The sequence below is a fragment of the Heptranchias perlo genome, chromosome 26 (genome assembly GCF_035084215.1).
Source record: "Heptranchias perlo isolate sHepPer1 chromosome 26, sHepPer1.hap1, whole genome shotgun sequence".
NCBI lineage: Eukaryota > Metazoa > Chordata > Chondrichthyes > Hexanchiformes > Hexanchidae > Heptranchias > Heptranchias perlo.
The window spans coordinates 37112716-37138583 of NC_090350.1; the positions used below are offsets into that span (position 1 = coordinate 37112716).

Below are 25868 nucleotides of genomic sequence, written 5' to 3' on the forward strand. Positions count from 1 at the left end.
TATATAAATGACAAAATACTTCTGGAGTAAAACTACTGCACTTTTCACCACTTCTCCTGGAATTTCCATTTTTGTACTGCACAAAGGAAGAAAATGCCAGTTTTTATAGAATCAGTGAATTTACAACACAGGAGGCTATTTGGGCCAACAGGTCTGTGCAGGTACTACCTCTTCAACTATCTACTCTAAATTAGTTTCCCAGTTTTTGCACAATATTATTTTGTTTTTCTTCTCAAATACTTATTCAAATAATGTTACAGTCTATATTGAAACAGAGACTTCTGGTAAAGTATTCCATGTTCTAATAATCTTTTAGCATTAATCCTGATTCTATGCCCCCTTGCCCACAAATTGCAAACCAATCTTTCACTATTTATCCTCTCAAAATCATAATTTAGAAAATCTCTTGGATCCCCCTCTTAACCTCACTTGTTCTGGTGAAAAAAGCTCAAATTTTTAGACCCTTTTTTAAAAAAAAACTATAATCTCTCATTCCTGGTACCATTTTAATGAATCGACACAAAACCCTTTCCATGGATGTAATATTTTTCTCATCATGGGGTTGCCAGAACTGCAAGTGATACTACAACAGTGGCCTAACCAAGTCTCGCACAACTTTAACATGATTTTCTTCTTTTAATAGCCAATTCAATGATCCCAAGTATAAAACCCAAAATCCCATTTGCCCTTTTATGGCCCTTTCTGCTTTTAGAGATCTATCTACACCATTAGATCTCTCTACTCCTCCACTCTTAACAGTTTCACTGTTTAAGATATATTTCCTTTCACTGTTCTTTTTTCAAAATGAAATATTTCACATTTCTCAACATAGAATTGTATCTGCCACCTATCTGCCCACTCTGCTACCATGTCTGTGTCTCCCTGCAATCTCCTTCACAATTTGTTATGCACCCTAATTTGGTATCATCAGCAAACTTTGATATCATTCCTCTAGTGCCCATGTCCAAATCATTTAAATAAATGGAAAAGAAAAGAGCAATGCATTGCTGGGGCATACCACCACCCGCATCCTGTCAATCCAAAAAACATCCAAGTAACCCTACTCTTTGCCTTCTACTTTGTACATGCATAATAGTTTTGCACCTATGGAGAGAAATATGATAATACAGTCCTGTGTTTTCTTAGCCAGCTCCTGAAGCAGGAACCAAGGTAAAGCTACATTTTCTTGTATTTGACCATAAAAAGCACTATCAATTCATAAACAAAATGAAATTGTGCATTTTGAACTCCATTATCTTCAAAAGTAAAAAAAAATTACTACATCTAAAAGAATAAAACTAGTATTATTGTCTCAGCTTAGTGCACATATGTATGACTACCCATAATTAAAATGCAAACCTGCTGCAAAAAAATATCCTTTTCACTTGCACACATGTCTTGACACTTCATTTTTTCTACATGGAAACTGTAGAATCACCTTGAAATATTGGTATGCTATAATACTGATACAGTAATATATCAATAATAATTTCAGGACTACTAACATTCCAAAGCAACAATATCCAAGGAACTATTCTGCAGATGAGATAAATGCAGACGGTAAACCTACATAGGGTTGTTAGAATATTTGGTTGTTCACCAGTCCTTCTCAATCAATAAAGCTGAAAGAAATGCCTTTTTGCTGTAAATGCTAAATATATATTAGACTCTGCTATTAGTAATGTTTAAAATATGATCGTTTGCTTACAGCATAGCACCATTTTAAAATATATGTATATATACAGTATATAAAATTAAAGTATCCATTGAAAAACCAGGATAAAGAAATACATACACCATATACATACTGAAAGGGGCTTGTGGCATTCGTATTCCTTAAATACCTTAAATTTGACGGAAATTCAAAGAGTGCAATTGCTGTTTTTTGAAACCTTTTACTTTAGAGACAGCAGTTAGATTAATGCCTTTTAAACCAGGAGGTCTAAGATATGAGAAATATGAAGCAGTTTTGGCAAAAGTTACAATTTTCATTAATACTGTATTGAATCTAAATACAAATGGCACAGCCAGCCATAACACAATTACAGGTAGACGTCTTTACAAATGAAGAGGGAAATCATTCCGAGGATTTCATTGTACTCAATGTATTAAAGAAATAAAAAAACACAGGCAGCACATAGTTTTGTAAGTAACAAGTAAGAAATATAAATTAGACAGGGTTTTCATTAAGAAAAAAAAGAGGAATTCATCAGTACAATGTAGATTTAAAAATACAGATCAAGAATGAGGCCTGAAACATTTAGGTTACAGCTTCAAATGAAAACCCCATTTGCGCTCATATCAAGATAAGCCACCAAATTGTCAGAACAAACACTATAAGGAATGACATTATGAAAGGAACGCGAGGGCTCTGAAGTGCGACAGAATAGAGGTGACAAGGTTTTGTTTTAAGTTTGTCATCAGGAATCTGAATAGAAACCCTTTGGGAGTTTTCTTCTTTGCTTTCTTGTGCAAGTGCAGTCCCTGTTGTTTCCTGCTTTCCTTTTATCTTATCTTCTTCCTGTACTAACAGAGGCATTTTCTTTGTCTGCTTTCACGACAGAAGACCAAGAGAAAAAGAGATGAACAAATGCAAGATGGAAAACAAAATTTGAAAAAAGTGTGCAAAAAGAAAAAGGGAACAAAGTGGCAGAGGAAGGAAAAAATTAAAAAAATGTAGTGAAAATTTGGGTTTGAGGGATTCTCCTATGTGGATTTTTAACTTTGAACTTCAAAATTTAAAGGGAATGATAGCAAGAGTGATATGTATTTTCAGAAACAAGGAGGAAAGGAAAAAAAGAAAGAATAAAATGTAAAAATATTATAACAGAACAGGGTTCACTTGCACTTTGGTAGCTTTTTTTTTTGAAAATGTATGGCCATTTCTTCATGCAACCTTTAACCAGCCATGCACTGTTTAGTAGGCATTCTTAAAGCTGCAGCAGTGGAAGTCTTCATTGTTAGTTTTGGGAACTGTAAGAGTAGAAAAACTGATGTCTGTTGTCTAGCAACTAAAATACAATTCAGCATTGATGAGATCTGCTTGTGCAAATAAAATATTAGCATTCACAGCACAATTGTAACAACTTTACCTCTGGCCCACCAAGCTTCTTTTCAGGGCGCAAGCCTGAAATCACCATGGCCTGTACGTACATAAAGTCAGTAATTTTAGATACTTCAAATACACAGGACACATTTATTATATGCACTCTTGTTTTAATGGCAACATAGAGATGGATTACTTACCAAGTATGTAGGACTCCTAATTCATTAAAACATCTCTATCACATACCATGTGGATAATAATCTGAAGTCATTTAATCTCACAGAGGAAAGGGTTATTTCCTTTTAATTTGTCTTAAAAAATCATACTACCATGTGACTTCTACCTCACAGCTTACATCTAGTGAAACATATCAATTGTTCTTGAGGTTTTATTTTACTTTTCAAATAGATACAATTAAAAACATTTTTAAAAAATTAGACAAGAACTTCTACTAATTAAGGAAAATTATGTCCTATTATTTCTTATTTTTATTCTGTGTTGCAAATCAAAGTATTTCTCACTCAAAATCAAAGTCCAGAGGAAAGATTTGAAAGTTGGTATGTACAGAATTTTAGTGGCAGAATGACAGCATCACCTAAACAAAGTGAATACAGCTGAACTCAGTCTTCCGCATCTAAAATGGATAACGGCTGCAAAGCAATACAATTGACTTGGTATATCTTGTTTGAGCAGGTAACTAGAGATTAATGCTAAAACTGCTGGTCCTGGTTCTAGTCTCAGTACTAGTCTACTTGGCCAATGAGAAACCTCAATCTGGATCAAGAATGGGACTTGTCTTCTAAAGTATTTAGCATTTTTCTTAAGTGTACCCGATAAATTCTAAACAGACCATGAAATTAAGTTATAGAGAGTGCAACTAGTTAACGATGACCAAGTAAGTCAAATTCTATTTTTATTAAATTAAGTTTTGGAATTTTTACTGGTGTTTTGGGGAATCGCGTTTATAATTAGGGTCACTAGTTTTGGTGACTGAATAAGTCAAATTCTGTTTTATTACATGCGATCTGGGGTTTTTACCAGTGCAATAGGGATCACATTCTGCCATTCCATCCATTTTTCCATGAAAACTGCACATCAGTGGCCTTATTTATGGGTCAATTGGTTCCATTCCTATCTAATATTTGCATTTGTAACACAAGGCCAATTCTTTGTCCACCTGCATGTGTGTTTTGGCTGCTGCTCTGGACCAGGGCTTCTTTCGCTTTCTGTCAATTGTCAAATGGCCAACTCTCTTTCTATGGCCTACTTTCCTATTCTGCTTCTGCCATCACACTTTCCATCTCTTCATCTCAATGCACTTGACTGTCTTAGTCCCCTAACCCACCTTCTGCTGGTCTCTTTTCTTGCTGCAATCTCAGGATTGAGTCCCCACAGGACAGCCCCATGGATTCACATTGCTCCAGTCTAGGCACCTGCTGTTGGTCCTAACAAAGCAGTAATGCACGTTATTTCATCTTCTATCTACCTCCCGACTGGGGAGAAACCTCTCTTAGTTCCTTACCATTACTCTTTCCACAACCAATAGGTTTCCTGCTACCCATCCACTCGGCATTGCCCTTCAAAATATCCACTTCTTTCTAAATAATTCTCTCATCCACAATCTCAGCCTGGTTGACTCCTTCAACTTCCTGGGGCATGGCCCTTTCCCCCTCACTGAGGCAGTTCCTCTTGGCTACACATTTCTTGCCCATACTATTGTGGCTCTCGTCTCCAGGTCCCAGCTCAACCTTATTCCCCAAGCACATTATCCTTCTTTGAGCATCTCACCTCTAGCACTTCTCCTTCAGGGTCTTAAGTATCTACTGCTCTCCTAAATCCCATGGCAATTTCCTTGCCAAAATCTCCTCACTCTGCTTCTGCACTGAGCAACGACTCATTCTTGGCCATTTCAACACTCACCCAAATATCCTTTGCCCCTTCTCCTACTGTCCTTACTTTACTTTACCCTCTATGTCAACCCCCCCACCCACAGTCACCTCCTCAGCCCTACCATCATAAGACCTTTCCACCTTCTCTGGTCACTTCCTCAGCATCTTTCATCTCCTTCAAGTCTTGCTGCCTTCACCCTCTACCCCTGGTGGGGGAGGGAATTTCCCCCCTCACTCATTCCCTGTGGAATACTCCCAACTTCCCCATCTCCTGCACTTGTCCTACCACAACATTGCTGCCGCTGTTGACTTGCTCAACACTTTTGTTTTTCAACAATCTTACCCCAAGTTCCGCTCAGTCTCCCCCAGTACACCTCTGCCTCTTCAAGCCTTAGGGCTTCAGACTTGAGTGTACCTGGTGCACAATTGACCTGATCATCCACAAACCTGATCTTGGTAGATAACTTTAAGAATTAGCGCATCTCATTCTCTACAGCCAAATGTTCCAACTACTCCAGGATTATCCAGGAAGGCAAGGACAATTCCAATCTCCTGGACAAGAAGCTGCCTCCCTGACCACCTTCCTCTGCTCCATTCAGACTATCCATTCAACTGCCTCAGTTTCCTCCTGTTCCACAGCCCTCCATCACTAGGTAGCTTCTCACTTATGCACCTCCAGCCTCATCTCATCCCAACAACCAACTCCTGTGCCTTCGACCCACTCCCAACCCAACTATCTTTTAGGCCCAATTCTTGATAGCATTATCAACAGCTTGCTTTCACAGACTTTGTTCCATTGCCCTTCAAAACTACGATCATCACACTCACCTCAAAAATCTTACACTCAACCCTGCCATCCAATCTTTAACCTACCTTTCCTCTCCAACAACGTTGATCAACAGAACAACATTACTGAACTCATGCAAATTGTAAAGGGAGGATCTGGCATAAGTTTGAGAAATTTTCGAGACATAAAACAGGGGGGAGGGGAAAAAACTTGTCTGCACTTATTGGCACTCACTTTAATAGGCCAAACTTGATGTATTGTATTCAGATAACTTTCCCTCTAGGGAGCAGAATATATTGGACTGAAGCCAAAGGATAAAGGACAGCTTGAGGAACCATATAAGGTATGGGAAGACAAAATACTAAATGGGATGTTGCAGTCTTAAAAGACATGCCTTCAAAAGAATTTTTCCCCTTTATATCATTAGCTTTTGTATGTGGAAACTGTAGAACTGAATCATTCAAAATGGATATGAAGGATTCAAATTTAAAAGGCAAAGGAAGAGCTGTTGACACTTCACAAAGTTCCTACCTCAAACTTCAAATGTTAGGATTGACGATCAAGGCATACTTCACATTGTGAAATGGATTTCCAATTTGGCAAATATGTATATTTTGTGTTGGTTAACATTTATAATAGAAGAATTTGATAACTACATGGTGAACTTATGGTTCACCATAAAGCAAGATTTATATTAATAAAAAATTCCTCTGTTTAACTTGTAAAACACAACCATAAACATGTAAAAAATATTAGACTTGAATGCTAAACAAGTTATCCAAAGAGGCAATTGAGCAGATGGTAAATACTTTCAACAAGACTGTGTCAGGGCTCTAGGCGGAACAACAGTTTAAAATACTGTCCGTTCTTTCTATAGCTAGGTTCAAATTCAACCTTGGATAGCTGTTGCAGTCCTATGTGACATCTGCATGCATCCAAATCTACTTAATAGCACTAATTGCTACTGCACTGACTCTCGTTCAAGGGAGGCCAAAAATGTGAAATATTATGAGATATGTAAATGTCATACTGGTACAGATGGGAGGACGATCAGACTCTTCTAAATTTGGAACTTGAGGTACACTATTGGGTAGCGAAAAGGAACCTTTTCCAAGAAAGCATCTGTACAACACCCAAATGGGGCTTCTTGATGCAGACGGAGTGCAAAAATCTTTCATTTTGTGGTAATGACATCTCTCACCAAGAAAGGCACATTTTAAAAATGAAACCCCCCACAATGCCCACAACATTTGTTTTACTGTGAGACACCTCCTACTTCTCTCTTCATTGGGATGAAGAGATTTTAGCCTCTAAATGGAATATTTTTTAGTTATCAAGAGCAATAATGGGGAATGGATTCCTTTTTCCTCTACTGCAGACAATTTTTCTAAGACAGTATTTTGATGCCTGTGGATGATCGATAAATCTTTTGATTGTTTATTGAAAGAAATCTCCACTTCATTTATCCAGTTTATCAAACAAAAACAAAAAAAACACCCTTGCTGAAGGGCAGAATTTCATTTTCTTTGCAGGGCTACCAATAGTATTTAGCGGCATTATAAAAACAAATTTTTAATTATTCTTCCTACTGGTCAAAGACGTAATGACGTCTTTGTCAGTAAAGGATGAGATTCCTCCTTGGTTCTCCAGTATGTGGATTGGAATGGTGATTAAAAAGTAGAAAATCGTAATTTACAGATTTATCTGCCAACAATTCAAATCTGAATTATGCAACCAAGAAACGAGTGATAAAGCTGATGAAAATAATAAAACTTTCCCCAAGTGTTTTATACTATTAGCATTCTTATTCCAGCTGTGCAATGGCTCATGTGCAGGAATAAATCTTACAAGTTAGTAAGTAGTTTATGAAAGTTGAACTTCATTTCTTGGGATTTAATCTTGTTACAGTAACTTGGAAATACATCCACCAATAAAAATTAAACTAAATTAAATGAGGGCTATTAGTAAACCTGTGAAAATGTATGCTTTAATCATAAATACATTAAACTGTTCTAAGAATGAAATTGGATACTATCCGTGGCCTGATTTAACATAATATAGTTCTGATGACAGACACTTTAGACAACTTTTACAAGCAGCTATAAATTACAATAAAAGGTGATCTCCATTTCTAGACTCCTACAATCTTCCTTCCCATTTGAATTCTCTTAAGTTCACTCCCTCCCATGCTTTGTTCCACAACTGAGGAGAATGCAGGCCACTTGCTTCCAAACCTCTGCCAAAGGTACTGCAGCGTAATATGAACAGGAGTAGGCCATTCAGCCTCTCGAGCCTGTTCCGTCATTTAATTAGATCATGACTGATCGGTACCTCAACTCCACTTATCCGCCTTTGATCCATATCCGATGATACCCTTACCTAATAAAAATCTGTCAATCTCAGCCTTGAAAATTTCAATTGACCCCCAGAGTCCACAGTCTTTTGGGGGAAGAGAATTCCACATTTCCATTACCTTTGGAGTGAAAAAGTGCTTCCTGATCTCACCCTTGCATGGCCTAGCTGTAATTTTAAGGTTGCGTCCCCTTGTTCTGGATTTCCCCACCAGAGGAAATAGTTTCTCTGTATCTACTCTATTGAATCCTTTTATCATTTTAAACACCTCTTTAAAGGTCGTTCTGTGATGCAGTGCTATCGGAACAATAACTTTTTAAGCAGAAGAAAAAAAAAACTTACTCCTTCTGTGCCAGATTGAACTTGCCCGTTGATATTCAACGTTCTAAAAGGTGAGTGTGCCGAAAGCCGTTTATCCCATTCACTGGGCCGTGGTTCAGGTACAGACTCCATAAAGCTGCGCTTCAGTTCGCTTATACTAGCATGATGTTTCATTATCTCATCCTGGGTTTTGTCTAGATCCTATTACAAACAATTAAGCAAAGGGGAGAAAGATGTTCAATTTCACAAATTCTAAAAAAATTAAATGGAATGGTCCATATGCCTTTAAAATAGACTAATAACCAAATTAATTAGGTAACCCACTGTTTTGAGAGAAAACAAGCAAAATACATCACTTACTTATCCTTCATTTAAACATTGAATTTTATTTCTTTTACTTCCAAAATAGATTTATTTTCTTTTTATCTAAAATATACTTACATTTATAGTTCTCTTATATAAGTTAGATATTTACAGTCATATAATTAAATTATAATAAAGAGCCAAAAGCATTTTATTTTTAACTATTTCTTCCCTTCTCCTCTAAAAGCGTGGTCTCTTCCTGGGGTACAGTCTCATGGGCACTGGCAGCCCTCCAGCACCTTGCCCAAGTGGCCATTCTTCCTGCACTGTTGACAGGCTATTTGGTAATGCTGGGTATCACAGCTGAGCCTAATTCTATCTTCAGCCAATGCCCACACTTTCCAGTAGGGGTCACAAGCTGATTTCTTCCCTTGCTCAGGAGTACCAAGGCCAATTGTAGCACCCTGACTGCAGCAGCATTTTAATCAGAAAGCCACTTTTAAGGAATTCCAACTCTTCCCCCTCTGCCGTATAAGCAAATAAAAATAGATTTGACTGACCATTTTAGTGTATACCTCTGCAAAAACATCAAAGTCTTCAAGTGAACTGTTCAGTAGTGAACACTCTGAAAATCAATCAATACGGAAACCAGAAAGAAACAAAACTTCCACATTGTGCGCCCTGGTCGCTATGCAGCATCACTATAAATCCTATTTTTCTTTCCAGTGAGCTGCCCTGTTAATTTACCATGATGTTTGAACACAGTTACAGATGAAATGGAACACACACAAGACCAGAAGCGACATAAAATCTTCCAATTCTCTTTATAAGCTTATGGCTAGGAAGTTGGTAAAGCAGTACATTGCAACTGAAAGAGACAGTGAAGAAGAATAAGCATAAAGTTTGTGTTTGACATGTCCAGATATTTACTATCAGCAGGATCCTTTGAACTTTCCTCTTCAATGTTTGTATAATTGTAAGTGCTACTTTGCTGTACCTTTTGTAAGATTTCTAATTTCTGTAGCTATTTAGGGGTACAAGAAACTAAGTTTTTAAAATAAAGCCTACTGACCTGACAGTAAAAGATCCTTAAACACAACTTGTCAGCATTTAAAATACATCTAAGTAAGGGGGGGGGGGGGAAGCAATGCTAAGCACTAAGATTCTATGGTGGTGCAGAAGAGCTGATGAGAATTGAAAATGTAGTGAATGTAACTTTTCAATGCAATAAACTTAGCAATGAACCAAAATGAATCAGCTGATTGTCGTCAGACCAGACTGTAGTAAAGAAGCTGGTCTCTCTCAACTGAACATACACTTCAGGTCAGATTAAAAACCAACACATCCGTAAGCACTTTTTTAAAAAAAAGTTTAAAAAGTAGCACCTCTGATGATTTAGTGGGAAAAAGCACTGTATGATGTGGTACTAAGCCACACAGAAGGTCCCAGGTTCAATTCCAAGTTTGTACTGAATTAGCAAATCTCAGCGAAGGTAGCGGTTGCAACCAGCGTCATCACCATCTAAGACCGCTACGGGAAAGAACACGTGAACACTGGATGAGGAATGGACTGGGCTCAGCTGTGATGACTTCCACAGCTGAGTAGCCAGCCTCACACACAAAAAGAATGGTCACTCAGGCAATTTCCTGAGCGCAAGGAAATATAACTGAGCTTGAATCAGCACATTCAGGACAGCAGAGGTAAAAGGGGGAGAAAATTGTGTGATAGTGGTGATGGGAAGTTATCCCAATTCAAGGTACACACAACTGATGAGCCTAATTTGGTGTCTGAATGAGGCTTTTCTTGTGCATATTCACTTTCTTATTTGCTCATGCTTTGTTTGCATCCCATGTTAATTATGTATTTTTTTTCAGTTCTCTTGGGTCTTTTCATCCTGGTTCTTCACTGTGAATCTCATATGAAGAACATCCTCAGACCATTTCACTTTTCTTTGTTTAACTCTTGGTCCCTCGATCTTGCTTCAGTTGAAGTCCCATTTCTTTAAATCTACTTACAAGTGCAAACCAGATCAGCACCACTGCACATCTACCACAGCCATTCAGACAACCCCATGTCTTGCTGTCATTGACTGAATGTAACAGGTAACTGCCTTTTTGAAGTTGTTGGATCTTAAGTGCAATTTGTAGCCTCTTGCCCATCCCCGGCTCCCTTCGCCCCACTACTGGCACCCATGCCTTTAGCTGACTAGGCCCTAAACTCTGGAATTCCCTCCCCAAACCTCTCCACCTATCTCTTCTCCTTTAAGACCCTCCTTAAAACTTACCTCTTTGACCAAGCTTTTGGTCACCTGTCTTAATATCTCCTTATGTGGATCGATGTCAAATTTTGATTGATAATCACTACAGTGAAGTGCCTTGGGACCTTTTACTTTGTTGAAGATGCTATATAAATGCAAGTTCTTGTTGTAGACCTGTCTTCAACTTCTTGGGAGTTGTTTTGAATCTTCAAAGTGCCTCTACTCTCCAGGACAGGAGAAGAGAACAATATCAACAAGCATGCAATAAATGAACATGTCAAACGCAAAGTGATCATTCTTCTGTTTACCCATTGAATTTTATGTAGGATTATCAAAAAAAATTTTAACCAATAAAGTTTCCAAAGTGGACAAGCATGTTACAGCAAAAAAAAAAGTAAAATTGTGTTTCAGTAGTTTAAGCAAATTAACTGAAGGGTGCACTGTCTTTTTAAGCTATAAAGCGCCACTGCGGTTCAAGAATCACCATATTGTGAAGAGTGCTATTTTGTTTTTTACATTCACAGAAATATACTTCTGTGTGCAAACATCAGTAAAACACCTTCATATGTGTCACAAAAAAGGCAAAAGTAATTTAGAGTTGTAATATCTTCATGGACCTCACTGTGGACTTTCAAAATGGATCATCTTATAGGACCACCTTCCCAACCATACTTTCAAGCAGTTTAAGGAAAAATAAATACAAAACATGCCAATGCTTGCTTATAAAGAAACAGCGCTTTTAAAAACAAAAACGCAGTAATGTTTGCATTTTGGTCACATGCAGCACATGCAACATTGCGTGAATGCAGCCAAAGAATGAATGCAGAACTCTGGACTAAAGACAATTTGATGAGTAACAAGCTTTCAGTTCATACAAACCTCCAACATTAAATTGCTATGCCTGACATAAATGTTTTCACCCTCAATTTTCTTTGATCTCTTCTGCGAAATGAAAGAAGGGAAAAAAGAAAAGCACAAAAATTAAAATGTTGTTCTTGTGGCATTGCAAAGTAGCAAATAAAAAGTGTTCAAAAAAAAGTTCCATTAGCGCAGCAGAATCCACATAGGATGATCATGGAACCACAAGAACACTCTCAGATTTGATCACTAAAAGAAAAAGCAGAATGAGGCAATTCACCATTGATGAAGGAATATAATGCGATTAAACAAGGGAAATGATTTTGGGTACACAAGGACAAAGGATTCCCAAATACCCAACTAGAAAAATACTGGAAAATGCTAACCTTACGCATTCGGACAACCTCTTCCTCTCCATCAGGCTTTTGCTGTTTAAATGTTGCGGAAAGAGATGGAAGTTTAGTGATCCACACTCGTGACTTTCAAAGTTTTAAAAACTCATACATTTGAAATGTTTTTATTCCAACTCATGGAGACAAACCTGCGATTTTTCATTTGCTGTGATAGTAATTGGTGTGATTTCAGTCTGCTGTGTGGTGACCTGTGTTGATGTCAGAAATAAATTAGGACAGATTCAGGATAAATATTAATCTCAAGTATCCGATTTTATAGCAATCCCATATTAATTTGTAAGAGATTTTTCAAAATCAGGCTGTGAAATGCCATTTTACATTTCCAAACAATATACCTTTAACAGAATTCACTAGTTAAAGGGTTAATACTCGTGTGTTCCATTTCCAGTTTTGTTAAATTTAATTTGAATGTCAGTCTTTAATGTGGATTTACTTTGTAAATCTTGATGTACATAACTGCAGCAAATATCAATAAACTTAACCATACTCCATTTGTAGCTACAAAAAAGTTTTCTTTCTAGCACTTTTTCCTGTGTATTCCTATCTGCAGATTCAATGCAGTAAGAATTTGGTACTGCCTCAAGTTTAAATATTTTAACTACTGATGACAAAAAAAAATTAACAGAAGTAGTGTGAACTTTTTTTTAAAACATGGAGATCCTTCCAATGCATCATTAGCTGTTGCTCTGTTCCTCTTCCAGTACGATATTGAAATGGCAACACTCTTGTCTTCAGTCCTGCCTCCGGTGATTATTTTAAATTTCATCTCACAGCATCTATGTTACCGAGCTATTTGATTTTAAATTGGTAGTGAAAGCCTGGATTGAAGCCAAGAGGGAAAGCTGTCATTTAAATATCGCAGTACTGCAGCAATAGAATGGAGAAACAGCTTATACCAACACTAATAAAAATACTCTGGAATAATACCGTCACTGCGCCAACCATCTTTGGAGGGATATCAGAGAGGATTAGCTGACCCCCAAATAAGTTCACTGCCCATCTCCTTCGCCACGCCCAAAGAGGGATATAAATTTCTTGTACTTTAATATATATGATCACCACCTCAGAAAAGGTTCATTTAAAATTAGACAGTAACTGATTTGTACTGAAACTGAACATCGAGAGTTTTGAGCTACAGATCTATTTGCTGAAGACAAAGATCACCACACTCTGGAAAATTCATTTAAAATATGTTAAGACAAGCAAAAGTTCAGCTTAAAGAATGCACCTTAACTTCCTGGACTGGTTCTGATCTTCTTTTGTCAACTAGACGCTCTTCTTGTTTTATTTCCACCTTCACGTCCTCTTTAACTGCTTTTGATTCAGTCACTCCAGTTGTCTCGGCTGTGGGTGGGCTACTGGCTTCCACTGAATGACTTTGAGATATGGTTGGCGCAGAGGTAGTAACTGCCCTTGGGCTTCTGTCTGGAGTCACAACTACTGCAGCTGTAATGAAATGCATCAAGATCATTCACTAGTATTGTACAGGCAACAGTTTAATATGTATCTGGTATTTATCTCTATGCCTAATAAGCAGAAAAATGCAAAAGATAACCAATAAAAATGTAAGAGATTCTGAATAAGCAATTACTATCTTCAGGAATGCGATAACAATGCCTGGCCAGCATAAACAAGTGAGTTTAGAGCAAAAAATTATTTTATCCATAAAATCTGTTGCTAATCAGAACATGACTCAGATTTTCAGCACACAGGTTTCAAAACAATCAGTTCTTAAAAGCTGCTGACAAGCTTTCATCTTGTTATTAGTTAATTTTCCAAAATTATGGATTATATCAGAAGATAGAAATCTGATCCAAATAAGAGGTATAAACTGCCATTAAGCTTGAGTAGTGCAAACCATAATTAAGGCACAACTTCACGCCTAAGTGAAGAGGAGTGAGGTTCCCTCCTGCAGGAAGTCACATCCCACTCTGTCAGGTCAATTCTAGACTTCAAATTTAGGCTGCATTTGAACTATAACCATAATACTGGTGCAAAGTGAAACCATCTTTGTACCACTGTAGTGGAAATGCACCCCTATTAATCTTTAGTTTGACTGAGGTGCTTAGTAGTGTAAACAATAGATAGTCTCAATTCAAAATATAATTTAATTTTTTTGCAGTCATAAATTCCCGCTTTCCTAAGTTATTTATGCTGCTTAAATTAAATTAATGGTCAATTGAAATTTGTTAACACAAAAAAAAAGGTACTTTCAATTATCTAGTAGACTGGAGGGGCTGAAATCCGCCTGGACTCTAATCTTTACAGGTACATTAACTATCCTATACCTCTCAATATCGACTGCATTTTAAGAGATGAGGGAATAATTAAATGATCCAATGTTTATTTGCCACCTTATTGAAAAGTCCACTTCTCAAGCAAAAAAAGTGTTTGGTGTAATGTAAAGTTGTTAGTTATGCAAGGTGGAGAGAGAAATGTGATTATACCTTCAGTTGACCCAGAGAGACAATGAGACTGCAACAGGCTACAAATGTAAACAGCAGCTAGTTTATTCAGCTGTAACACAGTGACTCCTCTACTGCTGCAGATTAGTAATTAACACCTCGACTTGCCTAAGCAAGAAGAGCAATATATTTTGAGAATGTTTTACGTTACACACCTGAGACCCAATTTTTACATGATGCCAATGTTTCTATTGCACTTAACATGTGCTTTTTAAAGAGCTGCATACTGTTTTGTGAAGCAACACAACTGTGCATCTCAAAATGATGCAAGAGGATACAGTGCAAAAGATACTTTTTGCTTGATTGCCTTGATAATGTATAATCTGGTTTCTATCTATGAAAAAAATATTCTTCAAAAGCTAGTCTGAGATCCTGGGACAGCCAATATTTAATAAAAGTGGTGTACCAATGTTTCGGTATAATGTAATGAGGTAAACAGATGCTGAATAGCTGTGAAATCTTTAAAAATAGTTATTACATTCATCTTTGTATGAATCCAACTTTGGGTAGTATCTATCACAGGAGTCTTTGGATCACTGGGATTGAAACTCCGAGGAACAAGATATCGTTTGCACTTTATTAATGTTTTAAATAAACTATTTAAGCTATCAAGACCTATGTTCACAGAGATAAAAAAAAATTCTTCAAGACTATCTACTACTAGACAATACTAGGACAAGTCAACATCATCCAGTAATAGAGAACCAAAACTGAAGAAATTTGAGTTCTAGGATAACAGATTAGAACCGTGTCCAGAGAATAGTGCACCAGTTGATACGCACGGAGAACCTGAACATTTGAACCTGGTTAAAAGAAACTTCAACTTGGCGAGTGGTGGGAAGAGAGAGGAAAGAATAAAGAATGACAAAATTACAACTAGCCCATAACACTTTCAAATTCTAGTTTTGAACATCACAACAATACACCTTTGGCACTTCTGTTTACTGTTTTTATAAGCTTCATAAAATGCTGAATTACCCCGAGGCAACTCAATACTAAATCTGAATTTCAGGCTTTACTTTTTAACTTTGCGTTACTCTACCTGTGACCTTACCAACATTCCACCTTCAGCCAATGATGACTACAACATTCGTTCAAAAATGGCTGTTTACGTGACGTTGCTGGTGCCGACATCAACAGTTACCGAACTTCAAAAAAAATTAATTGTGTGAAGCACTTTGAGATATGCTGATGTGAAAGCACATTGAATAAATGAAGGAATAATTATTTAAAGCAAATTAAGATCAGCCATAAAGATTGTAGATTAATCTACAAGTTCTGCTTTATTTTCCATGGAGGTTGATTTAACCACCAATTTCCACATTTTAATCACAATTTAGCACAGTAAGCAGATTACCACATGGTCAGTTTCACCTCATCAGGCTTTCTCCAAAAAAAACAACCATGAATTTTGATAAAACTGCATGGAATGTCAAGATTTTGCATTCAGAAACAGTTGCCTGCAAGACTTCCTATAAAAGCACACCAAATTTAAACCATTTCAATATTATTTGACTTGCTTCCTTGACTTACAAGATGCCTTCTGACCAACTCAACTGACAGCAAATTAATTCTGGGCTTTTTGGTTGTGGGGATTTAAAACCATGGGGTGGGGGTGGGGGGGGAGAAGGTGGATTCTACTGTGCAAATCTCAAACTTGATCAGAATTTCCTTTTAAAATTTTTTAGAAATCAAGGACATGTCTAACAAAGAATAATAAAATTTATTGCCTTCATGCAACATTACTACTGCTGTCATAATGTACTACAGCTATGACAAATTAAAGTGTCTGTTTAAATTCAGGTGGTTTCTATTCTTTTAAGCTAAGCAGGAATATGGCTTGCACTTTATAAATATGAAATTGGTCAAAGTGCTGCAGCTTTCAGGATTTTTAAATGAATGCACTAACACATGGCAGCTTGTTATTCAACGTGTTAGTGATTTAAATCCAAGTGCCCTCATGTACATAATTTTACTAGTGAATCCAAATTTTTCATCTTCTTTTGCTGTCAAAGGCTTTGTTGAATCATTCAAAATAATTACGAAAGTACTCATAAGTTCTGCTCCATATTTTCAGTCCTAGAAGCCAGTATCTTTTGATAAACTGTCTCAAAAAGCACAGGTTTTAATTTGCTTGGTTGATTTGCTGGTCAGGGTACATTGAGCTAATTACACCAGGTTACAAAAAAACTTTCCTAACACCAGCTAGGTGTAAAGAGTAAAAAGAATCTGGATTAGTTGAGCAGACAAGTCTGATTTGTCTCCAGGCGTGGCTTTTAATCTTAAATCATCAAGCTCAGCAAATTAAACACAAGATGAACAGAAGAATTTCAAGTGGTCAGTGCAACAAGTCGAAGGGGGCTTGCAGAAAGGATAAGAGTGAAGAAACAGGAGCACCGCAGAGCTTTAAGCCAACAAACTGGTACCTGGCTGCTCTCTGGGTACTTCAATGCGTCTGGGTTCAGGATCCTCGTCCACTGGTAATTCAATGGAAGTTTTTGGAAACTTACGTTTAGCTGGAGAGAATGTGTACATGTTAACCATTTTTCATGTACTTGTGGTTAGCACAATTACAAAATTTGCGGTTTCAGTCATTTGAAATTCAGGAAAGTTTCCAGCTTATTAAATGTTTATTGAGAGGAAATACAGAAAATAATTTTAAAAACAACTTGAATTGGAACACCTGAAGAGTTGCAAAATTCCCTCAGGAGCTATGAACATAGTGGTAAAGGTATGCGGTGTGAATTTTGGAATTCTGAACATCAAATTTTGTTTTGCTAGAAAAAGGAGTGTTGTTAAAAAAAAATTAAATCAATCAGCTATAGTCTGTCCCATTAGGATGAATGGGGACAGCAACATTGATGGAAGAAAACTGTATACTTGGCCCCAAAACATTACATTGCTAATTGCTACATATTGGAGAAATATTAATTATTTATTGCACAAAGAACTAAAGGTGATTTTTAAAATCCAAACTCATCTAAAAATATTAAAATGTTTTCTTCAATTCAACTCAATTTTTCAAGCCTAGACTTAACTTTGTATCAAATGCAACTTTCCCCTTTTCAGTCAACCTTTTATTTCTTAAATACCTATAGTTTTGATCAAATCAGGTCAATAAAACAGTTCTATACTGGTATTATGCATTGAATCAGTGCTTATAGATTGAAGCATGGCAGAATAAACTAAATGGTAAACTAAATATTTGCCTAGAAAACCACAAAGTATTGATTTAGCTGTACACTACTATTACTATGGGTATAAATTTATAACGAAGTACTTTCTGAAAAGCGGACATAGTATTTTAAAATAGAGACCAAAAACAAAAAGTCAGTAACTTTCAAGAGACAAATGGAATAGAGAATCTAAAATTTCTAAGTGAATAGCAATTTGTTTCTAAAAGTTTAAACCCTGTTCAAAGTTAATGTCACATGAAGTACAGCAAATCATATCATCCTGTTCAGCTAATCTTTAGTATAATCTACAATACTTTGTGTGCAATGAAAATAAATACTGGAAGTAAATTGTCAGTGACCCATTGTCACTTCAACCTGAAATGTAATCTAAGCATGAGGTCAAAGTTAGTACTTGAACTTTCTGCAGAATTCTCAGGATCAGAGGGAGTGTAAACTTAGGAACATAGGAGCAGGAGTAGGCCATTTAGCCCCTCGAGCTTGTTTCGCCATTCAATGAGATCATGGCTGATCTGTGACCTAACTCCATATACCTACTGTGGCCCCATATCCCTCAATACCTTTGGTTAACAAAAAAATTTAAATCTCAGATTGATAGATAACATTTGAACTAGCATCAACTGCCATTTGTGGAAGAGAGTTCCGAGTGTTTCCTAACTTCACTCCTAAAAGTCCTGGTTCTAATTTTTAAGCTATGTCCCCCAGTCCTAGACTCCCCAACCGGCAGCAAGAGTTTCTCTCTATCTAGCCTATCAGTTCCCTTAATATCTTGAAAACTTCGATCAAATAACCCCTTAATCTTCTGAATTCCAGGGAATACAACCCTAGTTTGTGTAATCTCTCCTCGTAATTTAACCCTCGGAGTCTAGGTATCATTCTAGTAAATCTACGCTGCATTCCCTCCAAGGCCAATATATACTTCCTAAGGTGCCCAGAACTGAAGAGTGCTCCAGGTGTGGTGCCCAGAACTGAACAGAGTGCTTCAGGTGTGGTCTAATCAGGGCTTTGTATGGCTGTACCATAACTTCTACTCCTTGTATTCTAGTCCTCTAGATATAAAGGCCAGCATTCCATTAGCCTTTTTGATTATTTTCTGTACCTGTCCATGACATTTTAATGATTTACGTACATGGACCCCTAAGTCTCTTTGGACCTCCACTGTTTCGAGCTTTTCACCATTTAGGAAGTACTCTGATCTATCCTTTTTAGGTCCAAAGTGGATGATCTCTCACTTGCCTACAATGAAATTCATTTGCCACAGTTTTGCCATTCACTTAATCTATTAATATCTCTCTTTTATGCTTCCATCTACACTGTTTACAATGCTGCCTATCTTTGCGTAATTGGCAAACTTGGATATGTGGCTCTCTATCCCATCATCTAAGTCATTAATAAATACAATGAATAGTTGATGCCCTAAAACACATCCCTGTGGGATATCTCTAGTCACATCCTGCTTTTTTGGCGATCCTCTAATTCCTTTTCTAGGTCCACTTTTTAATGCGCTTTCTTTCAATTACTTGATTATATGTAAAGCTCGTTGCAGTTTTAAAAATACGCAGCACTTGAAAAAGCAAACTTCTGCAAATGTTGGTGCCGAGAGGAATGAAGATCAAATCTGACTTTTAACATGCAAGAGGGAAAGCTAAGGCCATCAAATCAGAAGCAAGAACCACCAAGGGAACAAAATTAAGGTAAGAAAATTATATTTTTTGCAGAATATGACATTACAAAGTTCTTGCCTTTCTCCTCCGAGCTTTTAAAAAAATGTAATATTCCAGATTAAGTGCTTTAAATGGATATTGTATATGTATTCAAAAATGTTATTTGGCCATCTTCATCTAATATATGTCTTCTAGTGAACCTGAAGTCAAACAGCAGAAATGGATGGAACATGCAACCATTTTTTAAAGCAATGTTTAAGAAATATGCATCTATTTGCTATAGCTGTCCTCAGCAGGTTCAATACGCAAACACTGCAAAGACTATTGATCGAGATCCTACGTTTATACCTAAATGACATTTAAGTGAATGCTCAATATTATCCTGTAGTTTTAATGATATAATGCAGGACTGGCAATCCCAGACAATTTTACCTCCATCAAGGCTTCTGGATGCCCGTTTACTTGCAGTACGCTCAAAACGAGGTGCTGGTCTGTCAATAAGGGCACTTGCTTCCCTGGTCTGAGCCTGTGTCCGACCACTGTAACGAAATTTGGAGCCTAGGGACAGGAATTTGCTCTTTGCTGTGGATTCTGGTGTTGTTAGCCTATTGGGGGGAAAAAAAAAACAAGTTAAATATCCTAAGCAAAGCCTTCAAGAATACTCTTCCAACTGATGTGCAAATATCATTCATTTATTTGTCTCCCAATCTCTCGCCTATCCTCTTGAAGATGGTGACTCTTACTGGTATATGGTTCCTGCAGTCTGATGGGACCTCACCAAGTAGTAATTTTTCATTCGTGAGGCCAGTGAATGTTAGCAGGTTATTTGACCGTGGTGGGGGGGTCATGTCTGACCCTGTTCTCAATTGACCCCCACCCCATGCAAGGTTTCCAGCAATCAAGAGAGGGAATACTGGCTAATTTTCCCTTCCTTAGCCAGGGTGTTGTGAAATGAAGCTCTCCAGCTGGAGCCCAGTTGAGGTCTGCTAACTCAGCACAAACCAGGAATCAAAGCTGAGACCTTGTGGTCTGTATGATATAGTACTACACTGGGCAGCGCCTTTACTAGGCTATCCAGAGAGTCTAGTAAGCATCATTAAACACTTACAGGAAAAATTCTAAATACAAAATACTACTTGTTTGGACTCTTACCAAAATTACAAAAATTTTAGTAACATTAGTATTTACTATAATGCCAAAGTACTCTAACTAAAGATTATTGGGCAGCTCATAATTATCATTTTCATAAGAAGTACTTCCTGTCCCTGATGAAAATTAAACTGATTAAAAAATAAATTGTTATTTCCCCTCCACCCAGCATACTTTGTAATCTTTTTAACAACACAATTATGAATTATTATCCCTAACTTTAGCTTGTATTTTAAAAAAATATACATTATAGATTATTATGTTTAAGAAAACTACTTAGGGGAAGCAAAAATTCAAATTTAAAAAAAATGTAGGATGATTTTTATGATCATTCTATGCAATCCTGACAACAGAGATGGAATGTTGTGCTTCAGCGTTTCGTTCTTGCACTGGACAAAATATCTTAACTTTTCTAACTGCAACTGTTAAACAGGTCAAATAAACCATCTTGGAGCTAATGCATAAAGTGACCACTACCCTGATAAGAGTTTCTCTTCAGTGGGGACAAGCGCTAAAGCATCTGCTTTCAGGTGGACGTAAAAGATCCCATGGCACTGTTGGAAGAAGAGCAGGGCTTTTCTCCCCGGTGTCCTGGGCCAATATGTACCCCTCAACCAACATCACTAAAACAGATTATCTGGTCATTATCATATTGCTGTTTGTGACAAATTGGTTGGTGCATTTTCTACATTACAACAGTGACTAGAATTCAAAACTTCATTGGCTATAAAGCACTTTGGGGCATCCTGAGGTCATGAAAGGCGCTATATCAATGCAAGTTCATTCTTTTTAAAACAAGTTTGCAGTGAGCCAAAATAGAGCACTTCTGGTTTATTGAAAACTACCAATAGTGGCCCACTTTATATTATTGAGTCTGCTGCACCTTTAAAACTGTCCATTCTAGATAAAAGTACTCTATGCTTGAACCTGTGAAGTCAGGAACAATAATAACCTAAACCTGGATAGTTTACTCCAGAATTCAGTCACACCACATAGAAAGGTACAGGTTCAGGAAGAGGAGTGTGTGACTAACAGTCAGCAGGGTAAGGGGAATCTAGTGGAGGCAGGGAAGGAGGGATCGCAGAATCTGGTCCTGTCCAACAGGTCGACACACTTACTATCTGTGAGGATAAGGAGAAAGACTGCAGGAAGGGCAGCCACAGGTCAAGGCATCGTGGAGCAGAAGGCAGTCCAAGGGGACTGGGAGTGGGGGTGGGGGACGGCGGGAGGAGCAGAATAGAGAGGTTGTAGTTATAAGGCATTCGATAATCAGGGAGGATAGATAGCATCCTCTGCAGTCATGAACTAGAGTCCCGAAGAGTGTGTTGCCTACCTGGTGCCAGGGTAAAGGATATCTCAAAGCGGCTGGAAAGTGAGGATGAAGAACCTGTTGTTGTGGTCCACGTCGGGACCAACAACATAGGAAAGAGCAGGGAGGAGGTCCAACTGAGGGATTATTCACATAACCAACGCAATCATTGCTCCCTTCCCACTGATTGATATTCCTGGACCAAATATGCCTTCATTTCTAGGTTTAAGTTATTCTCTTATCTCCTGCATTTTCTGGATGTCCAGATATGAATTGGCAACTAGAGAGAGATCCAATACATAGGCCTCAGTGCTAGAAACCTACTGCAAAATTAGTCATCTCCCTGAGTTGGTGTGGTTGGTTCTTCTTGGTCTGAAGCTGAAAAGCATAGTAATAATGGCAGTGTTCTCCTACGTCAGAGACTTACACGGAGAAAAATAGAACTTGAGAATTGGTATGTATTGAAATTGGCCATTTCTGGGGCAGAAAATCTAACACCTTGACAAAAAAATTCTTTATGGGTACCTTGTGCTGCACTTAGACAATTCAATTTTAGTATAAAGATAACAAAATTAAAACTCATTTTTAAATTTTCCAGGTGGTACAGCGAATTGACACGGCAGTGAAATATATACAATCACACTTTTTTGGTGATGAATGATATTGCGAGAATTATACTGAGGTACTCCACGCATGTTATTAGTGATACTGTTAAATTGCTGACTCAGGACTGAACTTGTGAAGGAGATTGGCAAATGGAAAGGATTATAGTATTTTAGATTTTAAATGCTTTTAAACTTAATGCATTAGCAAATTTACTTTCTTCACAAGGTTCCTGACTTTCTTAGGATCATGTCTTGTATATGTACCTGAAAAAGGTATGATTTTCCACGCACACCTTCCACAATTTTTTGGCAGCACGATAATTGGGCAGCTTGAACCCAATAGTGCTTTCACACTGATCCTGAAAAATGAACACGGAACACATTAGCAATCCTGTGAACAGCTAGTACAGAGAGTTAGGAATACTCTTCCAAAAATGTCACAAGAAGTACACATACTCAAAAATATTGCATGTTCTAAAAGTGTTGTTCCAAGTCAAAGTATCAAGAAAATTGCCCATCTTCTGTATTTTGCAGAAATTGTATATAATGTTTAGATGATTAAGTTAATGAATTGCATATGGATCACATAAGATTTTTAACCATTAGGAGCAGGTGAAAAATACATTAGTGTTAGGCCTGTTGGAAGTAAGTCCATATGAAAGTATGCAATAGCCTTTTCATATCAAAAGACAGAAAATAATGTAGGATTGGGAATAACATGGTAGGAATTTAAACTGTAGGGTTCAAGTAATATCAAATAGTAGAATGCAAATTAAAAAATTTACCTTCCAGATACACTGCATATTGTGGTACTGAGCCATATGGTCCCAGATTTGACCTATGATCTACGATAAGCAGGCAGATCTCAGCCAAGTCAGCTATTGGACAAAAACAACTGGCTTCAACATCTCTACGCAGCAGCGATGGGAGTAGAAATTGCAAAGAGCGCAAAAATAAAAATTTCAAGGTCACAATTACCGCTCTTGTTTGCTACCCATCTACGCCTGCTGGAAACGCGAATATGGATATCAACCGAAGACAGCACTGGGTTTGGCCGCAATGTCCCACATCATGGGTAAATAGCGCACAAAAATTCTCAGTCACATCATAACAACGATCACCTGAGCGAGGAAGGATTAAAAGGCGGTCAGCGCCAGTTGAACCAAACCCCAGAATGAATTATTGCCTTCATGAGGGGAGAGTAATGGGGAAAATTAGAAAGGAAAAAATAAAGTGCAATCTTTGTAAAAATGAAATCCTGGTCACTGTAATTTACTCTTTCCACAGGTAGATGGTGCCACATATCTATTTTCTAAAGCCACCAATACTTACATTCTGCTTCCATGTTTTACCACCATCTGCAGGTAGATGGTGCCACATACTCAGTTTCACAACATAAGATGAATTCCAAAAAAAACAATACCATCCACATGGTGTAATGGGGATTTGGAGAGATACAAAACAGTGATTTACCAAAAATGAACTCATCAAATGGGCATGTAACTCAATCAACATCACTCAGATTATCTGGTCATTTATCTCATTAAATGTTTATAGGACCTTGTGTGCAGATTGTTTGTCGGTATTCCTTACATCACAACAGTGACTACACTTCAAATAAGAACTTAATTGGCTGTAAAGCACTTTGGGATGTCCTGAGGCTGTGAAAAGCATTATAAATATGCAAGTTCTTTCTTTAGTTCTTTCTTTCAAATATACATCGTTTCAATGCTTGTGCTAAATGCAATTAGTTTGATTAGAAAAAAATTGTTAAGAACCTCATCTAGCAGTGGATAATTAAAAAGTTACTGTAACAATGACATTTCTGACCTGCCCACTCTCCTCTGCTTTTCCCTCTCTTCCCATTAAATAAAACAAAAAGTTGCTGGAACCTGTGTATAGACAATAACATTTGCATCCAATATCTTCATAGGCATATTATTGTCTGCTGGTGCAACTTTTAAATTCTCCACTATCACTGGCACATATTTATGTTGCAATGGCAAGATCCCACCAGAATAAGTCTTTCTCTTTGAGCCAAAACAAGCAGTCAAGAATCCATAAAAGGAAAGTGGTCACGAGACTCGTATACCTCTTCCATTTTACAACGAGCTAATGGGTAGTATTTTCCCTGCAAAGGGAATCAATGAATGAATGTGCAGACAATTAGTTAACAGGGAAGAATGGACGAACATTATAGAAACATAATGCATTTTGTTAACTTGGATGTAGTAATGTCATGATTATGTTACTGGACTAGTAATCTAGAGGCCTGAACTAATAATCCAGAGTATGTGAATTCAAAACCCATGGCAGTTTGAGAGCTTGAATTCAGTTTATAAAAACAGGAAATAAAAAGCTATCAATAAAAGTGACCAAGAAGCTGTTCGATTATTGTAAAAAAACCAAACTGGTTCACTAATGTCCTTAAGGGAAGGAAGTCTGCCTTCCTTACCCTGTCTGGCCTCTATAAAACTCCAGTCTCACACAAGTGTGATTGACTAGAATGGTACCAAGGATGAGGGACTTCAGTTATATGGAGAGACTGAAGAAGCTGGGGTTGTTCTCCTTAGAACAGAGAAGGTTATGGGGAGATTTGATAGGTGTTCAAAATCATGAACGGTTTTGATAGAGTAAATAAGGAGAAACTGTTTCCAGTGGCAGAAGGGTCGGTAACCAGAGGACACAGAATTAAGGTGATCGGCAAAAGAGCCAGAGGCGACATGAGGAAATTTTTTTTTTTTTAACGCAGCAAGTTGCAATGACCTGGAATGCACTGCCTGAAAGGGTGGTGGAAGCAGATTCAATAGTAACTTTCAATAGGGAACATCAAGTAGTAGATAAATACTTGGAGAGAAAAAATTGCAAGGCTATGGGAAAAGAGCAGGGGAATGGGACTCATTGGATAGCTCTTTCAAAGAGCTGGCACAGGCATGATGGGCCAAATGGCCTTCTCCTGTGCTGTACCTGCTATGATACCATGACTCTTAACTGTCCTCTGAAGTGGCCGAGCAAGTCACTCAGGTGTATCAAACCGCTATCAGCAGTTCATGAAGAAGGCTCACGACCATCTTCTCAGGGCAACCAGGGATGGGCAATAAATGCTGGCCTTGCCAGCGACGTCCACATTCCAACAATCAATAATAAAAAAAAAATGGAGTGGATTTTTTTGTACACTAAAATGCAAAACAATTTTCCATTAAGAAAACATTGTTATGCCAGTTCGACGCATCATCCAGGAAGCACTTGTTTAACT

At 37.5% G+C, this 25868-nt stretch overlaps 1 protein-coding gene across 10 annotated transcripts in view; it reads right to left on the reverse strand.

The window, feature by feature from the left end:
- LOC137342698 (protein 4.1-like) overlaps positions 1-25868 on the reverse strand; it is a 108137-nt gene that overhangs the window by 17791 nt on the left and 64478 nt on the right. For 5 of the 10 annotated variants that reach the window (XM_068006812.1, XM_068006815.1, XM_068006808.1 and 2 more), the window contains exons 10-18: positions 22877-22971; positions 19982-20154; positions 17118-17207; positions 13455-13672; positions 12355-12414; positions 12200-12241; positions 11835-11897; positions 8417-8596; positions 3093-3143 (exon numbers count right to left, since the gene is read on the reverse strand). In XM_068006812.1, the coding sequence (XP_067862913.1) occupies positions 3093-3143; positions 8417-8596; positions 11835-11897; positions 12200-12241; positions 12355-12414; positions 13455-13672; positions 17118-17207; positions 19982-20154; positions 22877-22971 (972 nt within the window). The remainder of the gene's footprint in view (positions 1-3092; positions 3144-8416; positions 8597-11834; positions 11898-12199; positions 12242-12354; positions 12415-13454; positions 13673-17117; positions 17208-19981; positions 20155-22876; positions 22972-25868) is intronic. The other 5 variants (XM_068006810.1, XM_068006817.1, XM_068006818.1 and 2 more) reach the window with 3 other exon arrangements.